General features: G+C 34.1%; 2 protein-coding genes and 1 pseudogene across 2 annotated transcripts; all 3 read left to right on the forward strand.

The window, feature by feature from the left end:
* The first annotated feature begins 2,775 nt into the window (after positions 1 to 2,775).
* On the forward strand, positions 2,776 to 4,365 carry LOC115964241 (GRAS family protein RAM1-like). The gene has a single exon (XM_031083598.1). It carries the CDS (start codon positions 2,776 to 2,778, stop codon positions 4,363 to 4,365), a length of 1,590 nt encoding a protein of 529 aa, XP_030939458.1.
* A 107-nt stretch (positions 4,366 to 4,472) lies between these two features.
* LOC115964242 lies at positions 4,473 to 6,383 on the forward strand (annotated as a pseudogene).
* Positions 6,384 to 12,026: 5,643 nt separating this feature from the next.
* LOC115962577 (nucleoside diphosphate kinase 2, chloroplastic) lies at positions 12,027 to 14,311 on the forward strand. The gene is made up of 7 exons (XM_031081436.1): positions 12,027 to 12,342; positions 12,509 to 12,565; positions 12,876 to 12,962; positions 13,343 to 13,423; positions 13,531 to 13,643; positions 13,781 to 13,830; positions 13,961 to 14,311. The coding sequence occupies exons 1-7, from the start codon at positions 12,091 to 12,093 to the stop codon at positions 14,026 to 14,028; spliced, it is 708 nt and encodes a 235-aa protein (XP_030937296.1). The 5' UTR covers positions 12,027 to 12,090; the 3' UTR covers positions 14,029 to 14,311.
* The last annotated feature ends 379 nt before the right edge of the window (positions 14,312 to 14,690 follow it).

The raw sequence follows: 14,690 nt of genomic DNA on the forward strand, positions 1-14,690 counted from the left end.
GAGAGCCTCAAAAGCCATTCCAACGTGGCTTGACAATTATGCGTTTGTACTTTCTCAATATTTTTATACTAGACGTCAACAAAAATATAATCCATATGTAAAAAATTCATTAAGCATGATCTGCATGCTACAATACTTTTAGATGAAATGAAAAGTTTCACACTAGCTATAGGTGTGACTTTAGTGTGGATTTTTTTAGTAGTCTAGTAATGCAGGAGCATAGGCAAAAGTAATTTCAATATTTCATTTTAGATTTTCAGTGGATAATTTCAGATTGTAACGTAGTTATTTGTTTAGTTTGGATTGGTATTTGAGTTTGGTTAGGATTAGTAGTTTATCATTATCATTTGTTTAGGATTATTGGATTAGTATTTGAGATTGTTTAGAATTATCAAATTAGTATTTGAAATTGTTTAGGATTTGTTTAGGAGAGTTTATCCTTATCTTTGTGATTCCTAGAAGCTGCATATAAAGTTCCAAATGATTTCTTTTGTAGGACAGACTATTATTATTGTTGAGATTATTTGCAGAGATTGCATATTATTTGTTTGGTGGTGATTCCAAACACCTTAGGTGGGAAGCCTAAGGTTCTTTGATAGGACTAATCTAGGTGGGAAGCCTAGGTTGTCCTACATCATCTAGTCTCTTTTTTCCATTAGTTTAATGCTCTAACATGGGGTAGGTTATTATATTGATTTATAATTCGGCCTCCAAAAAAATATATATACTATGCTGTATATGTATTATCGAAGAATATTTTTTAGTGTTAAATATTCCAAGCATGAATATTTTTAAGAGTTAGGAGGCTCGAGAAATAATGCGTGTGGGAATCAAAGACATCCCCTATGTCTACTATGTGATCTCAAACTTGTGCTTTTGTTCTTTCTCAATGTTTTCGTGTCATCGTGTGAGACGGCAACAGGCAAAAATCCATATGCAAAATTCATTAGAGATTATTTTGAATGGTGCAAGTGCAAAATCCAGAACTTGAGATATCATTCAGCAAGAATGGGCAAATTGGTGTGGCTTTCAACTGGGTTGCTATAGATCAAGAGAGACAATGTACTTTGCCAACTTTTTTTTTTTTAATTCCTACAGAGATTAGTCTACAATATGGTTTTCATGATCCAGTTGTGTTACATTCATATACATTAGCCAATGTCTGAGTAACAGAAATAGTTCCATTTCAATTGCCTTTAAATAAAATAAATTAAACTAAAAGCTATTACCAAACTATTTATGACAATTAGTGTGATTACAGATTAGTCCTAAACAACATATTATAATAAGTGAATTAAAATATAAAAACAACACCAACCAAGGTATAGATAGTTAGATACTGTGGTTCTAATCCTGAGCCAGTTTTTCTTTGGATCTGGAGTCCCATAGTTTGTAACTGGGAATATAACTCAGAGATACTATGATAGTATTTTTTATAAGCATTAAAATATTAAAAACATTGCCAAGTTATAAGTATTAAAATAAAAACAAACCAAGGTATAAGTATTAAAATAAAAACAATACCAAGGTATAGATACTATGATGGTATTTTTTATAAGTATTAAAATAAAACAATACCAAGGTATAAGTATTAAAATAAAAACTATAAAATAAAAGGTAATAAAATAAAAACAATACCAAGGTATAAAAAATACGAGAAGTTTAAATGTGTATATCTAAAATAACATCACTCTTATGACTAACTTGCTCCTAATAATCAGTTCTAAATGTACATATCTAAAATAACAAATACGAGATCAATCTTAACACTCCTGTGCAGTAACTATAGGAGATTGCAAGTGTCAAAGGACTATATTTTGAGGGAAAAATGCTGATGTCAATTCCAAATTTACTATATTAACAACATAGTCAATACATTTTTACATCATTCAATAGGTTTTTTTTAGAAAGATTTTCAGCCTATAACATCCGTTCCTAATAATAACTCTTTATCATAATTAAGACACCAATAGATTTTTAGTATAGGCGGGAATTGAACCCCAGGTCTCTTATTTAATCATCAAAGACTTTACTAATTGAGCTATCTAAAACCCACTAAATCATTCAATAGTTTAAGTGGGCGATGTTGTCTATAAAGACTCAAAGTGCTGAACAGGGAGAAAAAGACAATTAGAAGAAGACATTCATCCCTAAGATTTTTGTATTGGGAATATGGTGACCACCTAGGGCCGTAATGGAACAGTAACAACTAAGGAACAACTAACCAAAACCCTCGGAGAGTTGTATTATGCTCTACACTATACTCTTGTGTGCTTGTTGTCAGTATGGCAGCCCATGAGGCCAAAAATCATTTTTTTTGTTCAACTTAATTTGTTATTTATTTCTAGGACAAAATTTAGATACAAACTTGGTTGTAGTCAATTATTACAATTCCACTCAATATATTTTTACTATATATGAATTTTGAGAGGAATCCAATGTTAGATTACATTTTCTTTTTATATATTTCATACTTGCAAAATTTCAAGAAAACCAGAGATTAATAACTATGTCATCAATTAAGTGTTTAAATTTCAAGTTTTTGAAATATAAAATTATAAATAAAATTTGACATGCATGTATAATAACATAAAAAAACATAGAATCCAATGGTTAGATCAACATATGTAGTCATGTGTACGCGGATAAACCTGTTGTCGATATCAACAAGGAAAGTAAGTTTGTTACAAATACCATGCTTACCTGATGAAAATTTCTTTCAGAGCTTTGTTGAATAATTATTCAGAAAGACAGTAAGGAATATAGATTCAACAAATGGCTCCTCCACTCCGCTTAAATCAGTTATATAATAATGAAAGTTATGAAGTTGTGAGTGCACATAATATGTGTCTTTCAGCCAGGGCTTGCTATCCTTATCAATATCTACCTATATCGGATAACAGTGATTCTACCTTGGACCTCCCCTTCCCAGAGGAAACCAGGGATAGAAAGAAGCTGAAAAGAAGTATAAGTATTGCTGATTCCATGGATAGTTATAGCAGTCAATATAGTGATGGAATCAACTTTTGTACTTATGACAGCCCCAGCATTAGCCGCACAGGCAGCTTTAATAACTTGTCGAAGCTGCAGTTTCGTGATCATATATGGACTTATAATCAAAGATACCTTGCAGCTGAGGCTGTTGAAGAGGCGGCAGAAGCCATCATCAATATTGCTGAAGAAAGTGATCCTGAAGAAGATGAGAGTGCTGATGATATGAGGCTGGTTAAACTTCTCTTTGGTTGTGCTGAAGCTGTGGCTTGTCGAGACAGGTCACATGCCTCAGCTTTACTATCTCAGCTTAGAGCTTGTGCTTTAGTCTTTGGCTCTTCCTTTCAGCGTGTAGCTTCTTGCTTTGTCCAAGGTCTTGCTGAAAGGCTTTCTCTGGTTCAGCCACTTGGAGGAAGTCTTGGCTTTGCAACACCACCCATGATGAACATAATGGATGTTTCCATCTCAGATAAAAAGGAAGAGGCTTTAAGCCTTGTTTTTGAAAATTGCCCACATATTCAATTTGGCCACTTTGTGGCTAATGAAACAATACTGGAAGCCTTTGAGGGAGAGTCTTTTTTTCATGTAGTGGATTTGGGCATGACACTAGGTTTGGCACATGGCCACCAGTGGCGTGCATTGATTAACAGCCTTGCCAACCGTGCTGATCAGCCACCTTGCCGTCTCCGAATAACTAGTGTTGGCCTTGCTGTTGATAGATTCCAAACCATTGGGGTAGAGCTCAAGACCTTTGCTGAAATCATGGGAATAAACTTTGAGTTCTCAGTGGTGGAAAGCAACTTAGAAAATCTTCAGCCTGAAGACATCAAACTGTTTGATGGTGAGGTTTTCGTTGTCAATAGCATCCTTCAACTGCATTGTGTAGTTAAAGAAAGTAGAGGGGCTCTTAATTCAGTTCTGCAGATAATTCACAAGCTCTCTCCAAAGGTTTTAGTACTTGTTGAGCAGGATTCAAGCCACAATGGGCCTTTCTTTCTTGGGAGATTTATGGAAGCACTGCACTATTACTCTGCAATTTTTGACTCCCAGGATGCCATGCAACCTAAATATGACACAAAGCGGGCCAAGATGGAACAATTCTACCTTTCTGAGGAGATAAAGAACATTGTGAGTTGTGAGGGATCAGCAAGGATGGAGAGGCATGAGAGGGTGGACCAGTGGCGTAGGAGGCTGAGCCGGGCAGGATTTCAAGCTGCACCTACTAAGCTGATGGCTCCGGCCAAGCAATGGCTTGAGCAGAATAAGACTTTTGAAGGTCATACCATTGTGGAAGACAAGGGTTGCTTGGTGCTTGGTTGGAAATCTAAGCTAATTGTTGCAGCTTCTTGCCGAAGTGTTAACTCACAGCCGTGAAATTATCTTGCGAAACTATTTCATGAGGTAGCTCTCATAAGATACTTTTTATGCAATTGATAGTTTAAAAAAAAAAAAAAAAAATCTAATAAAAAGATCCAAATATCATGGAAAATGAGCAGCTGTGTAATTAAATAAATTGAATCACAGGCTACATGGATGCCACCTAGCAATACCCAATTCAGTCATGAGTTGCAAACAGTGAATTTGGGTTGAAAATAAGTTATTTGAGTTTGAACGTGAGCTGTTCAGATGATTGGACAATGCAATAATAAAGAGAAGTATTGGGAGTTTGGTGTGCTAATAGACAGGGTTCAATTGTACATGTTAGCAGCGGGGTTCAATTTCTTTTAGATTCTTTTACTGACCAAAATTTATTGTAATTGGCTCTCTTATTTTCTGAAGTCATGTAATTGTAAAATAGAAATGTGAAGCAGTGATTTTTGCATATTGTCTCCCAATATCTATGATAAAGTTGCACGATGCACCACCTTTCATTGAGAATAGCCCCTTTACATGCTCTCCCATGCTTGCTTAAAAGCTGCCTCTTCTTTTTTTAATTTCTAATTGCACCACTCACTTCAATCAAAAAATACAAATTAGATTCTAATTGTACTCTAATTTTGTGCCAAGTATTCTTCTAATAGCATTCTATGTCAAGTGTATTTAGATTTCAAATGCACGTTTGCTACCAACTATGCCTGGGGCTTGCAAAATGTCAAGGTAACTCAGAATGTCACAAATTTGAATCATAGACATCTCAAGGTTTCCTCATGTTGCAAGCATTATTCTGCCTATGATGTTGAAACTAGCTTGGGGTTGATTGATACCAAGCCAGTTAAAGATAGTGATGTTAGCAGTCTAATGTGCACTTAAGTCGTGTGTAAACCTCATACCAACTTGTGCCAATCCCAAGTTATTAAGAGATACCATTAGAGGAGAATGGAATCTTCACGGGTATTAATTTAAACCATATTCTAATTTCCATAACCTTAAACCCTTGCTAAATTGTCATTTTGATAAAACAATGTATTTTGTTATTGGGTAGATATAGATTCAGATTGTGATTCTATAGAAGTAATGGTCGATGATCACAAGTGGCTTGGTAACACCAAAGAGGATGCTGTTGCACAAGTGCTAAAAGCAGGCTAGTCTTTTATGGCTTTAAAATAGTTCTTTTGTTTTTTTTTTTTTTAATTCTCTTTTAAAATTTATTAATCTTAGCTATCTTCATTTAGGCTTGGATATGGATTGTGGAGTACTATACACCAGCTTCACTCAAAATGCAGCAAAGCAAGGGAAGGCTGAGGGAGACATAGACAAGTCATTAAATTACCTCTATATTGTTCTTATGAGGCTTGGTTTTTTTTATGGAAGCCCTTCTTTAGACTCGTACTTAGCATAGAAAATGTGTGTTCCAATGAACACAGTGAATTAGCAGCAGAAGCAGTGTTCCAATGAACACATTGAATTAGCAGCAGAAGTAGCAAGAGAAGGAATTGTTCTTCTTAAGAATGATAGTGAAACTTTGCCTTCAGATCATAGAAAATTTAAGACCCTAGCAGTGGTTGGACCACATGCCAACAATGCTACCACATCTATGATTGGAAATTATGCAGGAATCGGGAAAAAATTTTATGGTTTAATTTTCTGTGATTTTTCTGCTAGTATTCCATGCCAATACAGCTCTCCAATTGATGGTTTTTCTGCATTCGGAAAAGTGAAATATGAAATGGGTTGTGGTGACATTGCATGCAAGAACGAGAATTTGATATTCCCAGCAGCCATTGAAAGCAGCAAAGAACGCTGATGCTACTATAATTTTGGCTGGATAGGACTTATTAGTTGAGGCAGAGAGTTTGGATAGGGAGTATCTTCTCTTACCTGGTTATCAAACTCAGCTTATCAACCAATCGGCTAAGATTGCTAAAGGACCTGTTATTCTTGTGATCATGTCAGCAGGTGGCATTGACATTTCTTTTGCCAAGGAAAATGAGAACATCAAAGCTATCTTTTGACAGTGAACCAATTCATTAGGTTCACTGTCATAATAATTTCATGTATTTCACAATCTAAAAACTGCAAACTTTGGAAAAATTGTAGTCCATTAAATTATATTTTCAAATACGTTCACATTATAACAGAAAATTTGCAACATAAGTAAATGTTACGTGAAATGAGGAATGTGCTTGCTTTCCTATCAAAAGGATCGTGAATGTATCACTCTAAAAATTTCCACTCCTTGTGTAGACACCACGTGTAAAATGTGAATATTCTTGAAAAATGCAGGACACTTCATCTCCACATTTTAGGATTTTACATGTGTGGTGTGTAACTGTATATGGAATGTGGAGACTGATTTTCCCAATTAGAAAAGGTGGATTTGCCTAATTATATCAAAATTTTCACTATGCATGTGTGTGATGTGGTACTGTACATTATATATTATGACATGCATTAATTTTACTATGTTCTCAGGAGGAAGATTACCCATTACGTGGTATATATGAAGCCAATTATATATGTTTTTAGGCTACCCATGACATCGAAGTTGCAATATTGCCGTGACTTCGGCTATGATACCGACAGTAGTTACAAGCCGGAATGCTCCACAATTCTAATAGACGATTTGGAATGTAACAAGTACATTGATTTTGAGGCTGAGTTACAAAATGTGGGAAGCAAAGATGGGAATATGAGGTTGTCATTGTTTACTCAAAGCCCCCTGATGGTATCATTGACGCTCCTATTAAGCAAGTCATTGGGTTTAAGAGGGTCTTTGTGAAAGCTGGAGAAAGCAAGCAGATCAAGTTTGTGTTTGACGCTTGCAAGAGCTAAGGGATTGTTGATTACAATACTTACAAACTTCTACCTTCTGGAGGGCACACAATTGTGGTTGGAGATGGTGTAGCCTCATTCCCTGTTCAAGTTAGCTTTGATCATAATTAGTAGGTTGTTGGTATTTTCAACTTGTAGTTTAGTTTATTTTACTATTAGGCTATCGAATATAGATTGTTTTGGACACAGTCATACAAAGGATCTCTATATAGTTGAACTGGGAAGTGGGAAGTAGAATTTTTTTTTTTTTTTTTTTTATGTCTTAGGATTGAAATTGTATTTGATAGTAAATTCTTGCATTTGACTATTAATTTTTCAGCCAACTGTGGATTGGATATAATTAATGACTTTGAGACTTCCATATATCAATACCCTCCTCTATACTATACGTGGTGTACAAAGTTTTTAATATTCTCCAACTCAATACATGGCAATTTATAAGATCATCAAAATATATTTAATCACATTATTTACTAAATTATTTAAGCAATTCCCAAGACTTTTAAAATAAAAATTTGTGAATAATGTTTTAAGTTGCCACGTACTTAAAAGAATTTTACTCCAAACTGATTTAAAAGAATTTTACTCCAGATTTATTTAAAGAAAAACTTTGTCAATGCATGGGTTGATGAAATAGAAAGAGTTAAAGAGATAATGGTGTGGTAAAAAAGAGAGTTATTTTGTCTCTAAAGCCCAAGCATGAAACATGGAAATGTTGACATATCGTGCACTATAATCAAGGGTGTGAAAGTGTTCTAGGCTTGTTTTTCTGTTTATGAAAGGGTGACTATTGGGCTTTCAAAATCTTTGGGAAAGGGGGAAACCAGGCTTCGAGGAAGGAAAAAGATTAAATAAATGTTGTACAAATAATGGTTTTAAAAATTGGCTCGAACCGGTCAAACATTTTTTACATTATACTTTATGGTCTAATTTTCTTTTTAATAAAAATCTTTCATATTGAACTAGAGTCATGTGCATAATATAAATGTAAAAACAAAAACAAAATAAAAAGTAGCAAAGTTTTAAGAAATGTAATATGTTAGGTTTTGAGTTTGTAATGTTGGCAAACCATGACAAAAACTAAGTCTCATTAGTTTAGAATGGTCTACATTGAAGCCCAAGACAAAAAACTCAAGTTTGGGATAAAAACAAATGAGTTACAAGCTGGTTGGTTCGATTGATCGAAAGACAGATTCGATTGATCCAAAATTTCAACAAAATCAGCAAACGTAAAAAGGCCATAACTTATTCGTTTGAAACCCAAATCGTGAGCCGTTTTTTCCAGTATTTAAAGGACATTATAAACTAACCCTAGGTGGGGTTTTGAGAGTTTTTTTAGAGATATTAGAGTGCATCTTGTGCCTCTTTTGTAGATCTAGGTTTTTGTACCCAAAAACTCTCTTATGTCTTCTACCGGTGTTATTCCTTAAAGAATCTCAAGATCCGATATTGTAGAAGTTGTTGCCTTCTCTTGTCATCAAAGGTGTTGATGATCTAAACCTTAAAGGGTGGTCTTGGAGTCACAATCAGGAGAGTTTGTGTTGCTAAACTTTTAAGTGAGATCTCAAAGTGACAAACGGGGGTGTTTGTGTTTTGCAAAGGCCAAAGAAAGGAGTCTGTGGATTCGGAGCTTGCACGTGGTCGTATCAGTAAGTTCTACTTGTAGGTAGCAATAAGAAGTCGAGTGTGGGGGCTTGTAAGTCTTATTGTATGAATTTCGATTCTTTCTAGTGGATTTGCTTTTTACTTTGAGGATAACTAGGTTAAATTCTCCCCAGGTTTTTTACCGGTTTGGTTTTCCTGGATTATCATATCGTTGTGTTATTTATTTTTCCGCTGCTTTGCATGATATGATCTTTGTGATTGTGATAACTTAGATTTGTTAAATTGAACTAAGTAAAAACTTGGCTAATTATCTAGGTTAAATCAATTGTGTTTTTAAGGGGTCTAAAAACTAACACAATAAAATTCAAACCATTTGATAATACTTTTTATATTTTTTAGGAAATACATATAAAAAAAAAATACTTTAGGTGTCTAAACTCTAAAGACTAGTATTTATAAATTTTTTTATAAAAATTTAGTACATCTAAAAGCTTAAGTATAGGTGTTCAAAAAAAAAAAAAAGCTTAAGTATAGCATTTATTTTTGCTAAGCTCCATTTGAGCCATTTCAACCTACCATTTTGGTCTATTCAGTCCACTATGTAGCATTTATTTTTGCTAAGCTCTTATTGAGCCATTTCAACCTACCATTTTGGTCTATTCAGTCCACTGTGGTCTTATTCGGTCCATTAGGTCTTATTAAGTCCAATTTGGTCTTATTCTGTCCTACTCAGTCTACTTTAGTTCTATTCTGCCCACTTTGGTCTTATTCGGTCTACTTAGGCCCACTGTGGTCTTATTCAGTCCATTCGGTTCTATTCGGTCCTATTTGGTCTACTTCGGTTCTATCAGTCTACATTGGTTTTATTCAGTCCACTTTGGTCTTATTCAGTCCTTTCAGTTTTATTCGGTCAACATTGGTCTTATTCGGTCCTATTTGGTCCATTCTGTTCTACTCAGTTCACTATGGTTCTATTCGGTCAATTCAGTCCACTTTAGTCTTATTCGGTCCATTCTAGTTCTATTCAGTCCTACATGGTCCACTTTGGTCCTATTCAGTTTATTCCGTCCTATTCGGTCTATTCCGTCCACTTTGGTTCTATTCAGTCCATTTTAATTCTATTCAGTCCTATACGGTTCATTTTGGTCCTATTCAGTATATTCGGTCTAGTTTGGTCCTATTCGGTCCTATTATGTCCACTTTGGTCCATTTAGTGTATTCAGTCCATTTTTGTACACTTACATAATTAGAGAAGACATGTTTGAGTTAAGAGCACCTATTCTAAATTCAAATTTATTAAAAATATATATATAGATCTCAACCAAATAAAGGATTTTCTTTTTCTCTCTCCTTTTTTCCTCTCCTACTTTTCTTTCCTTCTATCTTCTCTCTAACTCTAACCAAAACACAGAAGTAGAGAACAACTCAAATTTGGAATTCCTAATTTCTTTAGTCCAAACAATTCTCATATACTTGGCTAATACAATAGGTAATACCAATTGATTTATCATCACTTGTGAGTTGTAAAATCTTGTCCTCATTTGGATGGAATATTTCTTAGAAAAATCCATATCATAAAATAAAAAAATAAATAAAAAATTCAAATATACAACATAGCAATGCAAGCAAGCCACAAATATTATCACAATATTTGTTCACAATAAATTAAGATAACAAGTTATGATTATCTTTTTCACATGAATTCACCGTGAAAATCATTTTATTATATAAAAATCACAACATATCACATTATTTGATTCCAATATTGTAAAAATTATATATATATATATATATATATATATATATATATAATTTTGTATCATTAGATTTTATTGTATATATAATCAAATTTGATAAACACAAACATTCATAAGAGAGGCATATTGTGATTGGTATATGATTAAAGTAAATTTGGTAATTTTATATAAAAATGATATTATATTAATCACAACATACCATTTTTCATATTGTAAAATAGGTCTAGCTTACCCTTTTTTTTAATTAAACATCTTCTTTTGTTTTAATAAGAAATCGTCACATCACCCACTAACCCTTAAAATTAGTGTGTTTGTCAGCATTGTTTTTACTTTATGAATCACAAAATGAAGTAGGGCTATGCAACGAACCCGCCAAAATTAACCCGACTTAACCCAACTCACTAGGTTGGGTCGGTTTTCAGGGGTTTATGGGTTGGGTTAGGCCATGAATATTTTTTTAACAGTGGGTCAAGTTGGATTTGGGTCATGAGATTTACAAACCCGCCTAACTCGACCCAACCCACCTATATTTAATATATATTTAAATTTAAAAATATATATTAAAAAATATATTATATAATTTTGTTATTTATTTTTTTCTCCTCTTTCTAAATAAAATTCAAACCCTAAGTTTTTCTCATAAAGTTTGTATTTGTTTGGTGTTATGTTCATGATTATTTGGTTATAAATTTAGGGTACGTTTGGTACACTATAATGATTATTACATGAGAATAGGAATATATATTACAAGGAATACATTAAGTTGGAATGTAATAAATATTACTATTCATTAATTTGATGACTATTTAGGAATAGAATCCTGAATATACATCCACAATTTAGTAGAGTATGAAAAGAATGTATAATTAAATCATTTCTAAGTCAAATTTCCTAAAATACACTTATTTTAGGGTGTTCAAAATAAAGCTAATAATTAATAAGAAGGAAAATTTATTTTCTTTCCTTTTGAAGATGTGGCAACTAATGGCTTTTTAGGAAATTTTTTTAAAAAGTTATTACAAAAGATAAAGGAATAGATATTCAGTACTTTTGATAAGAAATAGTTATTCATCATTTTGAAGAATAGCTATTCGTAAGGAATAACTATTCACTATAATAAAAACATAACCAAACAACCGAATAGTTATGCCATAGGAATATCTATTACATTACAGCGTCTATTACAGTCTACCAAACGTGACCTTACTCTTACTTGTGGTGGTATTGTCTTAATGCTTAATTTAATAATAATAATTAAAAAAATTATCTAACCATGGATCCAACCCAACCCAACCCGATCCACATGAGTTGGGTTAATCCTCTATAATAAGTTGGATTGGGTTAGGTTGAGTTGGATTTTTTTTAACTCACCAAGACGGGTTAGGTTAAAAAAACTTCTCAATCCAACTTAACCCGACGTATGATCACTCCCAAAAATGAAGGACAAAATAAGATAGGGGTACTCAAGTAATTTTCGGTCCTTATAATATGTAAATGCACTCGAGTTGTTGAAGAGAGAGAAAAGATGGAAGCTCAGGTAGTGTTCGGTAGAGCAAGTCCACCATGCCTCTCATCATCTCTTCTAAGCTCACAAACTCGGAGAACTTGTTGCAGCTTATCCTACACTCACTGCCCTATCCAACGCACCAAACACCACCTCCACTTAGCTGCATTCCACTTAAAGTCCCATCTTTTCTCATATTCCCCATCTCGTCCCCATGCCAAAACCCTCTCTCACAAAACCCATATCTTCTTGCCCCACTTGGTTGCTTCCATGGTTTGCTTCTCTCCCTCTTTATTTTCAAATTTTTACCTCAATTATCGAAAACCCATTTGAGTTTCCTCTCACTTTATTCGGTATTTGCAAAGTTTATTAGAACCCCATTTGAAAATTTTGTACTTTTTTGTTGTTGTTGTCTTTCTTGGTGTCATTGTGTGTGCAGGAACAAGTTGAAGAGACTTATATAATGGTGAAACCTGATGCTGTGCAACGTGGACTTGTAAGCTTTACTTTAATTTGCTTGCAATTTTTAACAAACCTATGTCAAATTTGGTTGCTGAGAAAGCATAGGGGAAAAGTCTAAGACTTTACATTATTCATTACCTTAGAAGACAAAAATCTCTAATAGATTGAGGCATTTAGCCCAACTGCTTGTCTTGGTTGCGGGAAATTAATAGTTTCCTGGGAATTTTTCGGCTTTCTTTGTTGCCATGTAGGGTTTAAGCAGTTATATTGTAGAAAAGAGCTTCCTTTTCTTTTAATTGTTTTCTCCTGGCATGAATTTGTATATTTGGGTTGAGTTACTATAGGTTGGAGAGATTATTTCAAGGTTTGAGAAGAAGGGATTTAAATTGACTGGCTTGAAGCTCTTTGAGTGCCCAAAAGAATTAGCAGAGGTTTGTGACGTTTGTCATTGTATTTACTTTATTAATTTATATGGAGAAACCCTAATTCAGTATTTCCGTATTGTTATTGAGAAATTGAGTTTCAATTGTGATGTGAAGTTGTTGAAGAGGTTTTGCATATGCTGCTTCATTTAATTGCTAAGGAAGTAATAGGCCATGTAAAAAACTTGGTGTAGTATGACCAGCTTTCATATTAATTTCCATGCTTTCGGGAAATTCAACAGGACAACAATGTAATTTTCCAATTTATGACTATGGTTGTAACTAGTGTTAATTTGATGTCTGTTTGATGGTTACTTGAACATTGATTTTTACATCCTCTTTGAGATGCCTAAATTATTATGCGATGATGTTTGTTTTTATGGTTACAGGAGCATTATAAGGATCTCAAGTCTAAATCATTCTTCCCTAAGCTGATTGATTACATTACTTCTGGTCCAGTTGTGTGCATGGTATAATTTTTCTTTCTCCAAACCCCCCCCCCCCCCCCCTCTTTCTTCTCCCAATGAATCTGAAATATTTGAAAGTTTCAAGACTGATCATAAGTTATCTTTGCAAGGCTTGGGAGGGTGTTGGTGTTGTTGCATCTGCACGGAAGCTTATAGGGTCTACAGATCCTCTTCAAGCTGACCCTGGCACAATAAGAGGAGACCTTGCTGTTCAAACCGGAAGGTTAGAGGCTTTAGTCTTTGGTGCTTGACTAGTTTAATGTGTAAATTAATCACAAAGAATTGGAAAATAATTGTTGTTTTTCATTACATCAAATTACTTTTCTAGAGACAAGGTCTTATGATGAAAAATTTTGGCAGGAATGTGGTTCATGGAAGTGACAGCCCTGAGAATGGCAAGCGTGAAATAGGTAAAATATCATGTTATGCTTGACGGTCATTTTTACAATTAGTAATCACGTAATGCTTGATAGACATGTACTGTGTACTTGTACTCTTTCCTGTCTCTCTCTCTCACACACACAATTTGCATCTCTGCAGCTCTTTGGTTCAAAGAAGGCGAACTATGTCAGTGGACACCAGCTCAGGCACCATGGCTTAGGGAGTGAGCTTTCACTTAGTTCTCATTTCTACAACCTGTGCATTTTTTAAGAAACTCTTCTTTGCACCTGTACTTCTAGTGTCAAATGATTCATTTGTGACTTAAAAACAATTAATGGAATTTCCATGTTACAGCTGAGACCATGCAGAAAATTTCATCATACTTCATTTTTGTGGGTGTTTCTGATATTTGTCACTCGTGAAGTTGACACCAGAAGTTAAAAAAAAAATTTCTTTGCTCGTACCTTGTAGGAAATATTGCTATTGTGTACAATAAAGGATCCTAATGAACGATCATGTTTGTCCATGTTAGTGTCCTTACAAATCCTGTGAATCAATCTGGCACTTAAGACCTATTGATTTCAGTCTACTATGGGGTATTGCACAAAGCTGCATCAAACTGAGTGCCATCAATAAGAACAATGCATTGTGCGGCTTGGAATCATTGCATTCTGTTTCTGTACTTCCATATGATGAATTTACTTCAATTTGGCAGCCCAAGTTTATTGAACCAATCAGTTATCTGAGGTACAAATCTTGCAAACCCAAGTTTGTTGAAATCAATTGGTCATCCACGCGAACAGAGCAACTATACTATTTGTTGACTGAATTTACCATGCCAATCAAATGATTATCCAAATTTGAATAGAGCAACTATAGGATTTTTTTT

The sequence above is a fragment of the Quercus lobata genome, chromosome 10, assembly GCF_001633185.2.
Source record: "Quercus lobata isolate SW786 chromosome 10, ValleyOak3.0 Primary Assembly, whole genome shotgun sequence".
Taxonomy (NCBI): Eukaryota; Viridiplantae; Streptophyta; class Magnoliopsida; order Fagales; family Fagaceae; genus Quercus; species Quercus lobata.